This window comes from Leucopleurus acutus, assembly GCF_964270905.1.
Source record: "Leucopleurus acutus genome assembly, chromosome: 20".
Taxonomy (NCBI): domain Eukaryota; kingdom Metazoa; phylum Chordata; class Mammalia; order Artiodactyla; family Delphinidae; genus Leucopleurus; species Leucopleurus acutus.
Genome location: NC_139162.1, coordinates 42,394,252 through 42,411,839, shown reverse-complemented (window position 1 = coordinate 42,411,839; position 17,588 = coordinate 42,394,252). Strand labels below are relative to the sequence as shown.

Below are 17,588 nucleotides of genomic sequence, written 5' to 3'. Positions count from 1 at the left end.
TATTTTCTATGGAACACAGTCAAGCGGTAGCTTTAAATTAAAAAAAAAAAAAAAGCTTTTTAAAAGATATTAGTGTCGTGACCTGACTCTGAGCTCCGTGTCATTAGGACAGTGGCCAAAGCCACCTGTTGTAGCTTTGCAGCGTTCCTGCATGGGCAGAGGTCTGGTGGGGAACAGGGAAGTGTTGGCACAGCTATCTGTCTAGTTGCTTAGAATCAAGAATAATTTATGAAGAGCAGAAGTAACACTTACAGCGCTGGCAACTGATCAAGAGATTACTTACAATATAGTACATCCATTCCAGGAAGCATAAAGATGTTTGTACTTACTGTTTATAGGGACTATCTTAGAATTTTTGCATCACTTTGGGAACATGGTATTTCTCTACAAATTTAGAAATTCCCTAAATCATACTTCCTGGTTTGTCTTAATTAGTAAGGAGATAAGAGTAACATTCAGTAAGGTAGTTACTCTTTTTTTTTTTTTTTTTTTTAGCACAATGGTTTAATCAAAATGATAGCTTGCTTGAAAATGTTAGGGAATCTCCACCGACCGGCAACCATGCCGGTTATCATACTATAAAAATCCATCAACACACGCGGCACTGAGCTGTTTCCACAAGACTTCCTTTCTAATAAACACAACACTTTCTCCTCCTCTCAGGTGTGAACCTCAGATGCCAAAATGCCCGTGTGCCAACTGTAGGCATGTTGCTGAGCAAAGGAGAAGGTTGGCAAGTCTCTCCAGCAAATTCGATTGCACAGTGGGATGGCGACTGCTCTGCGGCCTCAGACAGCACATGGCTGTGGCCCGTCCCCCAGGCAGGGAGAGGCTGGTGGCTCTTACTGGCATGGGAAAGGGTCCTGGTCAGTTAGAACATAAGGACTTTGAGGAGAAATACAAAAAGGCTCATTAAAATTGGAGGCCTGCGTAAGTACATTCAAACTCCTCGGAAAGAGACGCCTCGAGGAACCCGTGCAGAGCTAGGGTGACCTGTCCTCATGCGAAGGGCTGCGTGTCCCCTGGCTGGCCTGAGCCATGCGTGGACCACCTGCCACCTTCTCCTACTGCTCTGCGGCGCTCTAAAGGGGACGTCAACCTCAACCAAAAACCAGAGGGAGGGAAAAATCACAAACATTGAAGGCTGGGTTCAAAAGTCCCTGGACACTTTGGGTCTGCCTTTCCCCAGCCTGCATCTGGTTAGGGGCTGTGAATCAGAATTCCGAATCTGCACCGCCCAGGGGGGACAGGCACAGCAGTGAGGAAACACCCAAATGCAATTAACAACAGCAAGCTCAGGACCCTTGTTCCTGCCCCTCCCCCAGTTACGGCTGTTGGTTCTTCCTCATCTGAACTGAAGGAACGGAGGGAGGAATCCCATCCCCAAACCTCCCTGCACAGCACGGAATGCTGGAATCTGGCTGCCGCTTCTGCACAGGATGGAGCCCCAGTCTTTCGCTTTATAGCATCATTTATGGCATGAACTAGGAACATAATGTGTTTACACAAACACGCGACAATTGTACATCAGCATCTTTACAATATTAAAGGAGTCATATACAAGTCTACAGGCATCGTACAAGGGGCAGTGCTGGCCAGGACGCCCCGCCCACCCAGCAGTTCTCTGCGGTTTCTCCAACCTGGGAAAGAGCCGTCTCGGCAGGGGAGGGGAGGGGAACTGTGTGTGACAAGGCAGGCGGTATCCATCTTTGGGCCTGTCATCTGAGAGGCAGCAGGTCTGTGAGGACCCCTCAGAGGCAGTCCTCGTTGGAATCCGGGGCCAAGAACCCAAGGTATGACTCTGTCCGGGTCTTACTGGCAAGCTAGTGTAACAGTCTAATTAAAATTCAGTGTGCATATGAGTGTGGGAAAATCAGAGTGGGGGACGGCTTCCTGAGCTGGGGACCCAGAGGATGCTGCTGACAGATGGGCCCCTTCACCGTGGGACCCATTCCTGAGGTAAGGATGTGGTGTGGCCCCATGGCTGGTCCTGATGGGGAGATGACTTCTATGGGAGCCCAGGTGTGCGCACGCATAGACAGGAATCGAAGGCCCTGGGCATTAGTTGGTCACGTGGCTCTCAGGTGTGGCCTGTGCCCCAGGTGGCAGCAATGGTAGGGTCTCAAGTGGCTCCACAGCTATCCATCCCCCACACCTGTACCACCCTCCTCCCAGCAGCCCCACCCCGTGGGAGCCCAGTTTCAGCCCCTGTGGCACTGCCATCCCTGCATCTGCTCCTAGAGCAGGAACCAGAAGTTTCCAAGCCCTGCTCTGCGGGCACCTGGGCCCGAGTGTCCAGCAGCTCTTCCACCCCCCATGCAGACATGCTGCGCGTCCGACTGAGCTGAGCACCAGATAAAGAAGCATTGGTCCTTGTCGGCCTCTCTGACTTGTGCACTTACAGTTACTTCCGTCTTAAATACTGTAGAAAAATAAGCCATCTCTGACGCAAGGAGACCCACTGGAGTCTGCCGTGTGGTGAAGGATGGACAGCTCCTCGGCGTGCACTGGGGAGGCCTCTGCTGACCCTGCCTTGGCACACGCGGAGCCTCGAGGACCGGACTGGGAGCTGAGGGGCCCAGACAACTGGTGGCCGAGTTCTCCCGCCTCGGCATCTTTGGGTCACATCAACAGTCCTTCAGTGGACATGCCTCCAGCATCCCACATTCTGTTGCCATGACACACGGGGCCTTGGGGCTCTCTGGGCAGGCTTTGGACCCTCCAGCCCCACCCTCAGTCTCATGGCCACCGCTAAGCAGGCATAGGCAGAACTCCCCAGCACTGTTTCCTGGTCCCTGGGGTGTCCCCAGGGCCCAAAGGCCTCAGGTGGGCACTGAGGCAGGGCCTAGTCCAGGGGCTCCTGCTTTATTCGGACAGCAGTGGGCGTGGGCTGCGGTCGCCGCTCCTCCCGGCAAAGCACATATTCACTGAACTGGGACGAGTCCACGCCACCCCCGCAGGACGCAGCCATGCTGAAACCCCTCTGGAACAGCCTCTCCAGGACCTGCCGGGGAAGAAACAGGGGTCAGTCCCGCCCAGCTGTAAGAGTCTGCCTGCCCTGCCTGGTGGGCAAGTGGGCACTAGCCCAGGGCAAGCTACCTTCTCCTGTTAAGACATGTCTTGCTTCCTGACAGAAGTCCCTGCAGAACATCCAGCGGGGCAGCCACAGAAGGGACAGGGGCGGCCGGGCCCCAGGGCCCCTCAAACAGCCAAACCCTGCTGCCCTCAGGGGTCCACAACCTTGATTGGGCCCCTCTCTCTCCAGACACATGGTCCCAGGTCCCCCTCCCTCACTGAGGCCCCAGTAATAGAGACCCTGCCCCCAGCCTCTGGGCAGCCACCTGCTTCCCTGAGCTGCGAGTCCCAGATGGTTTGATGCCTGGGGGCCCATCAGCTCAAGGGAGCTTGGGGTGGAGAGGAGGCGTCCTCCTGATGTTTGAGTCTCTGCAGGTCTCCGTGTCCACGTGGGCGGGCTTGCGCCTCTGTGAGGGCAGGACCTGGTCACTGTGTCTGACACCTGGGTCCTGCACCTAGCAAGTTCTGACGGACAGCTTGTGGAATTTTCCCCACAAAGTCCACTCTGCCCCAAGCCTGAAATAGGAGTCTGCTCTTGGGTCTGGAAGAGCTGATGGAAAATAGGCCTCCACTCCACGTGGGGCTTCCCAGCTCTTAGACCCATCTGGGGAAAGCCAGTCCAAACACGCACGGGGCGGCTGTTTGGGTGCTGGTGGCCCCGGGCAGCATGACGAGTAGGGGGGCTCCAGGCCGCCGCCACTCTCAGCCTCTGACCTGCTGCTCCCACTGCCTGGGTTTAATTTGAATCCAAAGTCAGACTCTGGGTGTCAAATGAAGCACACTTTGTTGAAAATACTCTAGGCCATTTTTATAGAACATCCTTTCGGGAAAGAAAAAAAAAAAGCATAGATCAATTTTTTTAAGTCCATCCCCCAGGCGCCATCATTTAATTATGAGCGGGACATAAATTATGCATCGACACATTGTTGCCTTTTCTGTAAGACGGCACGGAGGGTCTCGCCATTGCCGGGACCGAGCCTCCCTCCATCTCCCTCTGCCGCCGGAGGGCGTCGGCGAGGCACGGGGGAGGCGGCGGCCGGCCCGCCCTCACCTGCACCGAGTTGAGCCGGCAGTAGCCGTTGAGCGGGAAGCGGATGACGTGCGTGGGGTCCTGGTTCCAGCCGGCGTTGACCGAGTTGCACATGACGTCCCCGGTCTCGGGGAAGACCTCCTCGATGAGAGCCTTCTCGCCGCTGAGCGCGATCCGCTCACCCAGGTCCGGCGTGACCCGCACCACCAGGCAGTCGCAGGCCCGGCTGCGGCGCCGCTGCGCCTGCTCCTGCTGCCAGCGCTCCAGCTCGCGCACCATGGGCTGCAGCTGGTAGTAGCGCGCCTCCTCGTACAGCAGGCTGAAGTCCTGTGGGCACGCACACACGGCTGGGGGTGGTGGGGATGTGCCGGGCCGGCTCCAGGGGGCCCCCCTCTCACACCCCGCACCCCCAGGGCACAGTGTGGTCTGGGACGGTTTGTCCCCATTGTAGGGATGGGGAAAACGAGTCTCGGCCTAATGTGTGCCCCCCAAAAAAGGTGTTGCCTCCATGCAGGCAACGGCTGGTGTGCACCTGTCCCAAGACCCCATGAGCTCTTCCATCTGGCCCCAAGCACTGGGGGTGGCTTCATCCCCCTGAAGCAGAGAGAAGCCTCTGGATAGACCCGGAGGCTAGGTTAGAGGAGCCAGAGGCTGTGCGGATGCCTGGACACCTACTGATTTGTCAGCAAGGCACGGGGCAGCCCCGTCCTCACCTGCCATGGAGGAGCTCACTGCGGGGCAGGGAGGCGAAACAGACCTGTCTGGGTTGGATTTTCGGCATCATTATCTACCAGACCTTCTCTGAGCCTCAGTTTCCTCATCTATAAAATGGATGTAAACACCCAGCTCAAAGACGGGGTGAAGCTTAAAGGACAAGATGGGCCCCTGCCCTTGCAGGCAGTGTGAGGAGGTGTCTGGGGGACACCCACCTCTCACCAGCAGCCCACTCCCGGGCTGGTGGGCTCGCACCAACCACCCCTCAGGCCCTGATGATCAGACCGCTGCCCCGGTCAAACACATGTCCACCCACACCCACCCCAGCCCTGAGAAGCTGAGGACCCATGACCACACCACTCAGCTCAAGTCCGGCTGGTGAGCCTGAGGACCCCTGGGGGGAGTCAAGGAAGCCCAACCCCCAAAGCCGGGCCCACCCCACTGTCCCTAAGTCCGTTCCTCCTGCTGACTGACCCCAGCTTTCGGAGTCACCCCAGGGGAAGCCTCCCCAGGCCTGTGATCAGTCAAGAACCCATCCTGTGGAGCTAGAGACTGTCTTACAGAGTGAAGTAAGTCAGAGAGAGAAAAACAAATATCGTATATTAACACATGTATGTGGAACCTAGAAAAATGGTACAGATGAACCGGTCTGCAGGGCAGAAAGAGAGACACAGATGTAGAGAACAAACGTATGGACACCGAGTGGGGAACGTGGCGGGGGGTAGGATGGTGGTGGGATGAATTGCGAAATTGGGATTGACATGTGTACGCTAATATGTATAAAACAGGCAACTCATAAGAACTGCTGTATAAAAAATAAATAAAATAAAATTCAAACATTTGAAAGAACCCATCCTGTCCCTCCACAGGGGTTCCTCAGGGCACCATGCCGGGCCTTTGCTCTCATCCATGCAAGGTTTGAAATGATGTCTGCAAACCAACAACCCCACTTCCTTCCTCATAGCCCGGAACATCTCCCCCGGATGCCCCACCAGCTCTTCCACACAGGAGTGCGGTGCCACTCCCCCACAGCCTGTTCTACCCTGGGCCTCCACACAGCCACTCAGGACTCAAGCTGCAGGCCAGAGGCACCCTCGAGAGCCCCCGACCCTCGCCATCCACACCCGTGGCTCCTGCATCTTCTTCCTAAGCGTGAATCTGATCTACCAACTCTGTTCCACCTTCACTGCCTCTACCCTCCTGCTCCCCTGCGTATCCTTTTCCACACAACAGATCTGACAGTCATGGCCCTACTCACAACCCTTCCACTGCATTCAGGGTAAAAAGCCGAATGCTGAGCCGGCCACCAAGGTCCTGACACCAAGCAGCAGCCTTCCTTCCTGCTCTTTCCTTCCCCGTTCATACGGTCCCAGGCTGCCACCCATCCGGCTCCTTGCCCTCCCCTCTCCCCTCCCCACCAAGGCCCTCACGCCTGTCTGCCCCCGTTCCTCCACCATCACCCAGAGAAACAGCCTTGCCTCCAAACCCACCCGGGCCCGCTCTCCGCGTGGTTCCCTCTCACACTGCTCTCTGCTTCTCTGAAGTGTCTGCCCCTGTGGAATTCAAGTGTTTTTTGGTTCATCGTCTGTCTTCCCACTAGACCGTAACCACTATGGGGACAGGACCCACGTCTGCCTTGTCTTTCACTGCATTTTCAGCCGGAGTTCAGCTGTTGGCACCCAGGAACTGAACTGAATGAGGGATGAAACAGCCCCAGGGCCACTGGGTCCTCTGGGTGCCGGCAGGAAGAAAGAAAGGAAGGACATTTGCTGGTTGGAGCTGGGGTTGCCCAGGCATGGGCTTCCTGCCTCCGGGATCCCCGTGCCGTGAGGGGCCCAGCACCGGAGGCAGGACTCAGAACCAGGTCGGCTGCCGCAGACAGGCTCGCCCGGAGACCTGGGGGCAAGCTTTTGTTTAAGGGTGTTTGGACTGGATCAGTTTTCCCCCTGCCAAGTGCCTACGAGGAACAGATCTGGGAACCTCTAACTCCTGTAACTCCGGCACACGACAGTCGTTCAACACGACAAACATGAAACCGGGGTAAGCGCCGCTGCCGCTGCTTAACTGCTGTTACACCCTGATAAATAAGGTAAAAATGTGAGAAAACAAAATTAGTTTAGGAAAACTGATTTAGCCCTCGGCTTCATCGTTTAAGTTTTTATGGTTGCCGTGACAACTGTGGGTCCATTTATGAAGTCACAGCCTACCCTGTGGAACGACACCGCACAGGCAGTGTGCCGCGCAGCTGCCAGCTGCGGACTGACCTTGAAGTCATCTGGGAGCAGCAGTTTCGACGTCCGCAGGAAGCTCAGGACATAGCGGAAAATCTCCCCATCCCGGTCGATGAAATAATGTTGCTTCAAACTGTCCAGGACGATGGGCTCGGTGCCATTGAAGAGGCGGCTTATTCTGGGAGAGATGGGGGCGGAGATGTGGGATGGAAGGGCGGGTCCACCTGCCCTACCCCGACTCCTCAGAGCTCGCCCTGCTGGAGGGGCGAGGGGCCTCACACGGTGACTCTGAGCTGCGCCAGGACTGAACAGGATGTCTGCACACGCCAGCGGCAGCCGGGACACCAGCGCGGCAACCAGCGCGGCACCAGCACATGCACACGCCCCGCCTGTACTCACAAGCCACAGGCAGAGAGAGGCACACCCAGCTCTGTACGCCCGCCTGCCCGCTGACACAGGCTACAGGCCTGGAAAACCACAGCGAGACACAGACACAGCCACCCCGTCCCACGCACACAAACCCTTGCCAGACAGAACTGCCCAGAAAACCCCCACTGACCACCAGACACGCCAGCTCACGGCCGCCCACCCAGTGAACACATGTAAACCAGCTGCCACGCTCCCGGGTCACACACATCCACCTCGCCCAACCTGCGCGAACGAGCAGCGGACAGGACACACCCGGGCAGCAGGCACGGCGTCACATGATCCCCTCGCTCACAACACACAAATCACAGGCAGACCCAGACACATCCCGGTGCGGGACACACCAGGCAGCACGGGTCCACCAGAGACACAGCTACGTACGCTCAACAAACTCACAAACGAACCACCCACAGCCCTGCGCTCAGGGAACCCTAGGGGAGAACAGAGGCAGGCCCCGGGGACAGCACGTGTGTGTGCAGCTACAGTGCACGCACGTACACACACACACACACACACACACACACACACACACACGCATACCCCAGTGTGTACACACATACCAGTGTGGATGCACACAGAACAGTGCACACACGTTCTCCAATGCGTGCACGTGTGCTACAGCGTGTGTGCACTGGGGAGGGGACCGCGAGGGGAGGCCAGGTCCCAGCACCCCACCTTCTGAAGGGCAGTGGCTCTGACAGAAGCACAGGACCTGCAGGAGGCTCTCGGGGCGCCCTGATGCCTGGCCCTCTCCACTCCAGGGAGGAGGAACCAGGCCTCCCCACTTCCCAGGGCGGCAGGCTCTGGTTTGGCTAACTTCCCCTGCAGACCCCAGGCCCCGGTGGGGAGAGTTAGGATACCCCGAAGAGGGGTGGGGACAGCCAAGAGCTCGACTCGGGAACCGCAGGGAGGTCGGCGGCGTCTCCCCAGGGGCAGCATCTCCAGACATCCTTCGGCAGACAGGCAGGGCCACATACATGTCCCCAGCTGGACCCTGCACAGCCCGGGAGAAGGGTGGCCCCGACCTGGGCCCCAGGCCTTCCAGCCCAACCTGTACAAGTCTCCCAGGAAGGCTCCCCTCTCCCCAGCAGCCCCCTCCGCAGGCCCTGCCCCACTCCTGCCACTGTGTGCCAGGGCAATGAGCTGGGGGGTCACGGCACCCAAAGCCTCTCTCGGGGCCTCCCATTGACACCAGCCTCTCTGGTGGCCTGGCACACTTCAGGCATTGGCCAGGAGGGTCTGCCCGGGGGTAGAGTGACTAACCTGTTCTCACTCTGGGGACATGGCCCAGCGGGGCCATATAAAGGGCAAGGCTGCCTCGTAGAAGGGCATGAGCAGGCCAGAGCCCATGGGGAGGTGTGGAGAGGCCCGAGCCTGTGGAACCAGTGCTGCGGTCACCCAGATACAGCTCATCTCAGAGCTCCAAAGGCCACAGAGCCCTATCACCCCCCAGGCCTGATGACAATGATACTGGAGAACACAGCCCCGCTGCACAGCTCTGTGGGCTCCAAGGCCTATTCCAGGCCTCAAACTCCCCAAGACCTAACCGCAGCAGAGCCTGGGCATCCAGGTATCAGAATAAGGGCCACCCAGCAGCCCTGGAGACAGACAGGACTGAGCGAGGCGCCAGGTGCCACGGGCAGTCATCCGCAGACTGCTGAGGGACCCCACGTGGCACCAGCAGGAAGAAGTGAGAGCCATTTCCATAGGTGAGCCAGCACGTGTGAAGCCTCCGTCACCCTGCAGAATTTGCTCCACCCTCCCTGGCTGAGCTCAAGCTCTGTGCAGCAAGCAATGTCCCACGGCTGCTTGTGTTGCAAACCCTCCTGACATCAGGCGGTGAAGCTCCAGACCTGCTGGTCTAGACGACTCCCAATCCACCACATTCCAGGGCTTCCTGGGTTCTAGGTTGTCTTATGGGTCCCAGGCTAGAAGGCTCCCAATCTGCCTTATTTCAGGACTGGCTGCTTCTAGGTCTTTCCAGGTTCGGTGTCTCTTCACAGACTAAGGCCTTTCATGCCCTCAGGGTCTGAAGCTATCAAGGACATGAGCAGCTTGAGGGAAGGTTAGTCACTTCAAAGGGAGCTCCCGACACATGCGTGTGGTCTTAAGAGTCCATTGCCACCGCAGGCCACTCTCTGAGGGAGGCTGCAGGTTCGGGGTACCAACTTCAGAAGTCTTCCACAGAATAAGCTGGCCGGTTCTGACCCCAGCTGATAGGGGTTGTTTTCTTTTTCTTCTTTCTTCCTTTTTTTTTTTTAAGCCTCGGCTCCAATTTCCTGCATGTTTCAGTGGCAGGTTTTATTAGTTCTAAAGTTCCTGGACATCTTAATTTGTTGCTTCCCACGGCGAGGATGAACGCAAGCGTGGGGCTGCCATTGGCAGGAGCTAAACGACGTTCCAAGTGCGCTGGCAGACACAGGAGTCCACTCCCAGCCCCGGGCAGCTGGGCGGGGCCGGCTCTGGGCGAGGACCCGTTGGCGCTCCCTGCCTTGCCAAGAACCAGAAGCCCAGGCACAGCTCTGGGGGCACCGGGACCTGAGGGGCTGGGGGGGGGCTCCCGGCATTGCCCAGGGTGGGGCTTTGCTGACATCCAGAACCCCCTCCACCCTCGGTGACCTTAACACAATTCTCCATCTCCAGGTGACTTATACATCGGTGACCCTGGATGAGGGACTGATCTTTGTTTCCAGAATTAGTGAAAAACAGTTTTTTAATTTTAATAATTTACTCAAAGAAGGATGAGAGAGAGCTGAGGGGCTCTGGCCAGCAGAGCTGCCCAACCCACTTCTCAGACCTGGCCTGACCCACTGTCCTGACTGTCCTACAGGTCACACCACCCTCCACTGGCCTCTAGGCCCAAGCTTCAGGCCTGAGGAGCAGCTCTCCTGTGAGCCGGAAGCCATCCAGGCAGGACAGATTCATCCTGAGGCCCCAGGAAAGAATGCAGACCGCCACCCGCTCCGGGCACATCCTGCTGGCCCGCGGGTCCCACAGGTCACGGGCCAGCAAGATGGCCCGCCCCACGTCGGAGCAGGACAATGGGTGAGGATGGGCTGTGGGTCTGGGAGGGGAGGACCACCCCCTGCCCGCCCTGTTCCAGGCAGCAGCCTGGAGACAGAATGAGGAGGCCGTTCCCCTCAGGCCTGGGCCATGATTACTCCAGAAAGGCAAGTGTCTGATTTCAGGGAACACTCTTCAGAGACGTCGTGGGCAAGGGTTTCATGAATTTCACTCGCAAACGTCGTCGACCGATTAAGGGATGATCTATCTCAAACAAGGCGCGCATGCCGCAGAAGGCTAAATGGAAATTAAATAAGTGGAGTCCATCTCCCATCCTCGACAGGGCTCTGCCAGAGAGCGCCAGGCCGACACGGCTGACGTGGCCTCCCAGGTGCTGCCCCCTCCGAGACCCCCAGGTCACAAGCGCCCCAGGCCTAGCCTCTGTCTGCTGAGGGAGCGAAGCTCCAACCGTCACCTGCACCCGATGCCCCCAATTCGGAACGACACACTGCATCCACCTCCAGCACTCCCCCCTGGAGGGCGCCACCCTGGCCTCCAACGAGCTCCCAAAGCCGCCACTTCCACACGCTATGAATCCTCCGTGCTCGACGAGGCAGCCGGATCCGAAAGCTTCCCGGAGCCGCTCCCCCTCGGTGTCTGGGGGATTAATTAACTCCTCTTTTTATTTTAAATGTCTAAAACAGAGGTGATGCCCTGCAGCCGTGGCCCTCCCGCCGCCAGCCCTCAGTGGTGGCCGCCTCACTGTACCAGGAGCAAGCGGTCCCCGGCTCAGCAAGTAGCGTGCGGCATCATCTCCAGGAGATGCTCAGAGACCCGTCCCACCTCTGGCCAGCCCTGCTGTTACAGGCGGAAACCAGGTCTGCCCCTAGGAGAGAAATGCCTGAGAGGCAAAAGCAGGAGAGTCAGCAGTGCCCGGCGCCTCCCACAGCTGAGTCCAGGAGTCCGGAGCACCGCGGAGCTGGGCAGAGTGTAAAGCTCCCTGCAGGGAGGGGCCTGGTCGGAGACGCTTTGCCCGCTGATGGCGGTATGTGGCCCATGCTTGTCCACAGCTGTGGATACTCCCGAACATCACGGAATTCCTAGCCGGTCGCTGCAACCCCGCCAAATCCAAGGGAGCCTGCTGCTAGCCCTTAGGGTCCAGCAGTGGCCACCCAAACAGGCAAAGAGGACAAATTGCAGCTGCCCCTCACCCTTCCCCTTACGCTCTAGCCCAAGGGTTAGGCTCGGAAATAGGATGAACTATTCCTCCCCAGCATGACGCCAAGAATTGCTCATGCAGCATTGCTCACGAATGGTCCCCTTCAAAGGCCGGGCTTGAGTCTCACTCAAGAGTAACCTGAAGGAACATGCAGCTGGCCAGCTGCAGGCGGGGCTGGCTCTGAAAAGTGGCCTCTGCCAGTGAGTCAGGAACTCCCCCTAACACTACCAATGCCACCAGCTCAGGGTCACAAGTCCCTGCGCAAAGCAGCCGTTGACAGGGGCACTCAGCTTCCTGAACCCTAGTTCCCCAGGTCTAGGAGCAGGGGGGCCTTGGAGAGCCCTGCGTGTTGGCTGGTAGCAGGCTACAGATGCTGCCTGTCACCACTGCACGCCCCGGTGCCATGAGGGGCTCGGCTCTTACCTGGAGTCAGGGTACTTGGTGAGCGTGGCCAGGCTGCTGGTGTACATGTGGCCGCCCACGTCGATGTGCACAGGCGCGTTGGACTTAGTGAGCTGGGCTGGCAGTGGGATCCCCTGGGCGGCCAGGGGAGACACAGGCGACCGGGTGAGAGACAACCGAGACATGCTTCCTCCCTCCTGGAGATGGAAACAAGGCACAAAACAAGGGTTTCTCCACGACGGAGCTATGCACTCCTTTTATTGCCAATGTGATCACAGATCTAATCAGATCACTTCTGCCTGTGCCTGATCACATATTCAGCTGACAAATTGTGGCCACCACTGTAATTAAGTGTATTCGCGTCATTTTCTTCAAAGTACCAGAGGGAAAAAAGAAAGATGCTTATTAGCAATAAGAAATCAAGAAAAAAAAATTTTGTTCAAGGTGTCAGCCTCCAGGGGCATAAAACAAACTGCAAAATTCTAATTAAAGGTCGTGGGCTTCTGTGTTAGATGTGAAATATCCCCTGACAAACGAATCACCAATTTGTGAATTGGGATTCAGGGGTTTTTGCAAGTTTGTCTCAGTAACGAGACACCTCTAAATTAGGGACTTCCTCAGCACCTAAGGCATTGAGTTTTATACATGTAGTAAATTTCACATCAAATTAAGAGCGTTTTTGTTTCCAAAAAAAATACATAATCGTGCGGCCAGTCAACAGCCGTCTCTTGAATGCCACCGCTGTGGCTGCAGCTGCGAGGAAGGGCAGCCAGTGAGCTGGCGCTTGGGAAGACGGCAAATGGGAGGACACCAGCCCTTGACCCAGCCCACCCTGCTGGCTCTCACCGCGGGGCCAGTGCTGCCGTGGGCGTGAAGCGAGGACCCGCTCGGCCGCTCCTTGCGGTGAGGCATCTAGGCTTCCATCGCTGCCCAGAGTATCTGTGGGAAGCACCAACACAACCAGACAGGACTTACTCCTCAGTGGTCCTGGGCGCCGTGTCTCCCAGTCAAAGATGCTTACAATCGTCCTTTATGAACATGCGTCCCAGGACCCCATGCCCTACCACACTGCCTGCTACTATCCTGTCCCCACACCCCAAAGCAAGCCTCCGGGCCATAGGAGATTACTTACACACACACACACACACACACACACACACACACACACACACTTTCACACATGTGTTTTCAGGGCAGCTCCATGTCTGCTAATTCAGCTAATGACAGTACTGAAACATATGCTCACCATTATTGCCCCCAAAATGTTTCAGAACAAATCTGATTTTCTTGGTATTTTGGTTTTGAGACACGTTACCAAGCATGTCTCCTCTTACTTCAGAGAGAACCCTGGGAACCACAGCTCAGAGAGGATCCCCCCCACCCTCCATGGGCTTCGGAGCCCCAGGACCTCTTTGAACACCATCCCTGCAGTGTTAAGATGCAGTTTGCAACTGGCTGGACACAGAGAAGCCAGGGAAGAGCGAAAGTCACTTAGGAAGCCACCGCTCCCCCTGTGGCTCCTTAGAGAAGAAAACTTCTCTTTGTTTGCCCAGCCTGCACCTCTGCAGTTTCTCCCCAGACCCCCGGAATGGTCTTGTCTGTGCCTAATATATTCCAGATCCCTTTGGGATCACAGCCCCAAGGCATTAGAGAAAGCTAGCCAGAAGGAGACAGCAGCTCAGCTAATGAACACTCTCTCCTGCCTCTCCTCTCAGCCGCAACCACCTGAAATAAGCCTGTCCCACAGTCTCTAGAAGCTGTCTGAGAACACTTGCAGGCCCTATGCAGGAGAGCTGGAGGAGAGCAGGTTTAAGCAGACCCCTTCCACTGACCCGGGGCTGGGGGAGATGTGCACAGTGACTATCACCCCCCCCCCCCGCCCCCACTGGCTTCCATATACCTAAACCTGGACTTATCCTTTGCAGGTTTAATCCGAACCTCTCTCAAGGATTGACTTTGTGCCTTGAAATTCAACATCCAGTTTTAATACATGAATCAAGGTCCAATGAGAATCAAATCCTGCAAATTTAAGCCGGGCCACTCTCCCAGGATTTGTCCTGCCCTCGGTGTCCTGGCCAGTCCTCTGACAGGAAACCGGTGGGGGGTGGCTATTAGCAGACAGTCATGTTTAACTTCTAGCTGTCCAGGGTCTGCTGCTTTGGGCATTCCTGAGTTCCCGCAAGCTTCAAAAAGAAAACCAGGTCACTTATCTCAAGGAAGTTCTGAGAAACCAAAACATATCTCAGGAATGGGCTATCCTGCCCTGGGAGGCTCTGCTAGGGAGGAGTCAGAAGGAAAGCCACACTGAGGATAAACTGTGCTGGAAGGAATTCCGATGGAACGTCTATCAAAGCAGACTGCACAATGCCGGCCCTACTGCCAGGACACTACTCAGAAGTGACATTTAACACCAAGTACCCATCACAAAAGCTGCTCGATCCTGTTCTCACCCAGACTTTTCCATCGCAGGCACCACCTGATGTTCATGGCACACCAGAAACTCACCATTGGAAGCCCCAGGCTGTACGCCTTGCCGCGAACCTCCACTGCTCCCTCCGACAAACGCATCTGTGCTGGACAACGACCCTTTCCCCGAGACCACTGCCAAGGTCAGAAGCATAAAGTGGGTGCAGGAAGAGACACAAGTTCATTCCGCCAGCACCAGCATCAAACCCACGACCAGCCCCAGCTCGCCACGCCCCTCCCGAGGCTCAGCCAAACCGCCTGTTGCAGGGGCCTCGGCGGTCGTGTGCTGCACGGCCCGCGTGTTTCCAAACCGGCTGGGTACTGACCCGCTTCTCCAAGCTGCGGCGGGAGCCCGGGGTCCCGCGCCCGCCCGCCACCGAGCCCCGCCCGCCCGAGCAGAGGGAAGCGAGCAGAATGCCACGCTCATTTACACACAAAATGATTTTGTGTCCTATTGTGCTCGCAGTTGTTCAGCTCTCTGGGGGTGATTAAACTGGCTGAGCTGCGGCAGCTTGAGACGATTTCACTAAATCGCTTCTTCGTGAAGTCGCTTCTTTGCTAAGCTGTTATTTTAACCATAAAAGGTAAACAGAAGGCGGCTCGAGAACTCCCTTCAGGTCTGCGCCCAGGGCGCCAGCCCCGGGCAAGAGGGCCAGGGGCCTGCAGAATTGTCCAGGGGGCGGGCCGGAAGGGAGGCAGGCGGGCCACCTGGCGCGCGCCAGCCCGGCCGCGGAGCCCGCCGGCCGGTGTGAACTTCGTTCGGGGCGGCCGGAGCCGGCTGGGTGCAGGCCGGCGGCGCCGCGGGCGGCGGTTGCCGCGGCACCCAGAGCGCCTTGCCGGACCGCGAGGGTGTGCGGCACGGGCGGGGCGGAAGACAAAGTTAAATCAAGAGGCAGATACTTAGAGACCACAGATGGGAAGCTCACCTAATTAAGGACGTAAAAGCGCTTTTGTTCTCAAAGTTTATTGTTGCCGGGATTTAAAAAAAAATTAATTGAAACTAATGCTGTTATTCACTCGTGCACTTAAATTCCTTCATGCACATTTGAGACGCAGAGTGAAAACTTGAAGCTGATCTTTCTGCAGCCGGAGGTGGGGGGCGCGGGAGAACTGAAACGCGCTCCAGCTACGGGGGAGGGGGGCTGCTTGAGAGTGTGCCGGTGCGCGCGTCCAGGTCAGGGGGTACCAGCGGGAATCGGGGATCCGGAGGCGGCGATCGCATCTCCGCGCGGCCCGCCTGGGGCTCCAGACCCCGCGCGCTTGGGACAACCACCAGACCGCCAGCCCCTCCCGCTCCGTTTCGGACTCGCGGGTGGGCGTCAGAGGACACACATCTGTCCCGTTGGAGACTTTTTCTCTCTCTGATTTGGACACCAAGCCGGGCCCAGTCAGCCGAAGCCCCAGCTGCGTGAGCCAGGTTCTGACCCCGGAAACACGCCGGCCCTGCAGGGCGCTCGGCCCGGCACTGAGGCCCGAGTGCCGGGACGTGAACACCCCCTCACCCCCACCTCCCCGTGCGGCAGGAAGCTCGGTGCCCGCCCGCGTGGGGAGGGTCCACCCGGGGCCAGGGCCGGCCCACGTGGGCAGTCCTCCCCTCCCGCACCAGGCCTTTGTGCTGGGTGCCCCCGTGCCGCCAGCCCCCGCCGCTCTGCACCGGGACAAAGCAGCCGCCCCTCCCACGTCCGAATCACGGCCGGGCGACTTTCTGGGTATCGCAGCCACTTTAGGGACAGGGGTGCGCGTCGCTGAGCGGTGGCCGCCCGCGCGAGGCTTACCTCGGAGCCGGAGCGGCGGATCGGACTCGGGCGCAGCCCCCGCCCCGCGCAGCCGCTGGTCTCGGGCGCCGGGCGCAGCCTCGCCGCCTCTGCTTGCTGCGCGGGTCGCTCCGGTCTCGTCCTGGAGTTACTTTCTCTCTCGCCCCCAACCCTCCCCCCACCCACCCCTCCCGCCCCGGCCCCCGCTTCGCGCGGCCCCTCGCGGCGCGGCGCGCCGGGGCCTCCCCTCCCCGCCCTCCCCTCGCCTCCTCCCCTCCTCGCGGCCGCCGCCGCCGCCTCCTCTTCGCGCCGCTCTCCGGCTGCCCTCCCGCCGCTCCCACCTCCTCTCCTCCCTCCTCTCTCTCCAGCGGCCTTCCCCGATTGCTGGCGAGAAAGCCAGCCCCCCACCTTAGCCCGTAGCCCGCGTCCCGTCGCGGCCGAGCCCGGACGCAAAGGGCAGCGATCCGGCTCCAAATTACCCAGCGCTGCGAGCGCGAGCGGGAGCGCGCGGCGACTCCTGGCTCGGGGCTCGGCTGCGCCGCGGGGCAGAGGATTAGAGTCGCAATTAGCTCCGCGCGCCCGCGCCTGCCGCGCTTGGCGACAAAAACGCGCCGTTTCCCTTCCTTCAGCCGGGCGATCACCACCCGCCTCCCCCGGAGTCCGCGCCTTCCCGCCGGGGCCTCCGCCAGGACCCTCCCGGGAGCGGTGCGCCCAGGCCCCCGCGCCCTCCGCCGCCCAGCCCCCCGCCCCCCGCCGGCCAGCCACGCGGCGCCCGGGCCTCCTCCGGGCTCGGGAGGGGGCGGGGGAGAAGCTGATTTTAATCATTGTCATTTCATCTGATGTAATATTTCCCCGGGCGCTTTCAGCTGGGCATAAATTTTCGGCTCCCAAATAAGTAACACAGGGCACGTTTCTCACATTTCTTGACTCCTCGGTTACAAAGAGGAGAGCAGCCGCCGCCGCGGCGCCCGAGGGTAGGGGCGGGACTTGGGAAGAAACTGGGCTGCGAGTCGGCCGGGGCTGCAGAGGAGCCGGGGGCCGGTGCCGCCCCTCCCCCTCCCCCTCCCTGGCCTTCCTCCCCGGGTCTCTGCCCCGGCTGCCCCTCTACCGGGGAGCAGCGCCGCCCGTGACGTCTGCGGACACGCGGTCGGCCACCGCGGGGGAGGGGCGCACGGGGGGCGCCCGGCCGGCCCCCCGCCGCCAGACGCGCCATTTCCTTTACGCGCGCGGCGCGATGGAGACGTCTACCGCCAAGACTCCCCGCGGCG

General features: G+C 58.8%; 1 protein-coding gene across 1 annotated transcript; it reads right to left on the bottom strand.

Annotated features, from left to right (window-relative positions):
* Positions 1-2,219: 2,219 nt before the first annotated feature.
* On the bottom strand, positions 2,220-14,686 carry KCTD15 (potassium channel tetramerization domain containing 15). Its single transcript, XM_082862109.1, has 6 exons — positions 14,606-14,686; positions 12,947-13,039; positions 12,122-12,297; positions 7,084-7,228; positions 4,127-4,432; positions 2,220-3,004 (listed from the first exon to the last, which is right to left on the bottom strand). The coding sequence occupies exons 2-6, from the start codon at positions 13,010-13,012 to the stop codon at positions 2,846-2,848; spliced, it is 852 nt and encodes a 283-aa protein (XP_082718235.1). The 5' UTR covers positions 13,013-13,039; positions 14,606-14,686; the 3' UTR covers positions 2,220-2,845.
* Positions 14,687-17,588: the final 2,902 nt, after the last annotated feature.

Coding starts and splice junctions, on each gene's coding strand:
- KCTD15 (XM_082862109.1), bottom strand. CDS start 13,012: ATGCCTCACCGCAAGGAGCGGCCGAGCGGGTCCTCGCTTCACGCCCAC. Junction 7,229..12,121: donor ACCAAGTACCCTGACTCCAG/GTAAGAGCCGAG, acceptor CATCTCTCCCAG/AATAAGCCGCCTCTTCAATG. Junction 4,433..7,083: donor TGCTCCCAGATGACTTCAAG/GTCAGTCCGCAG, acceptor GCGTGCCCACAG/GACTTCAGCCTGCTGTACGA.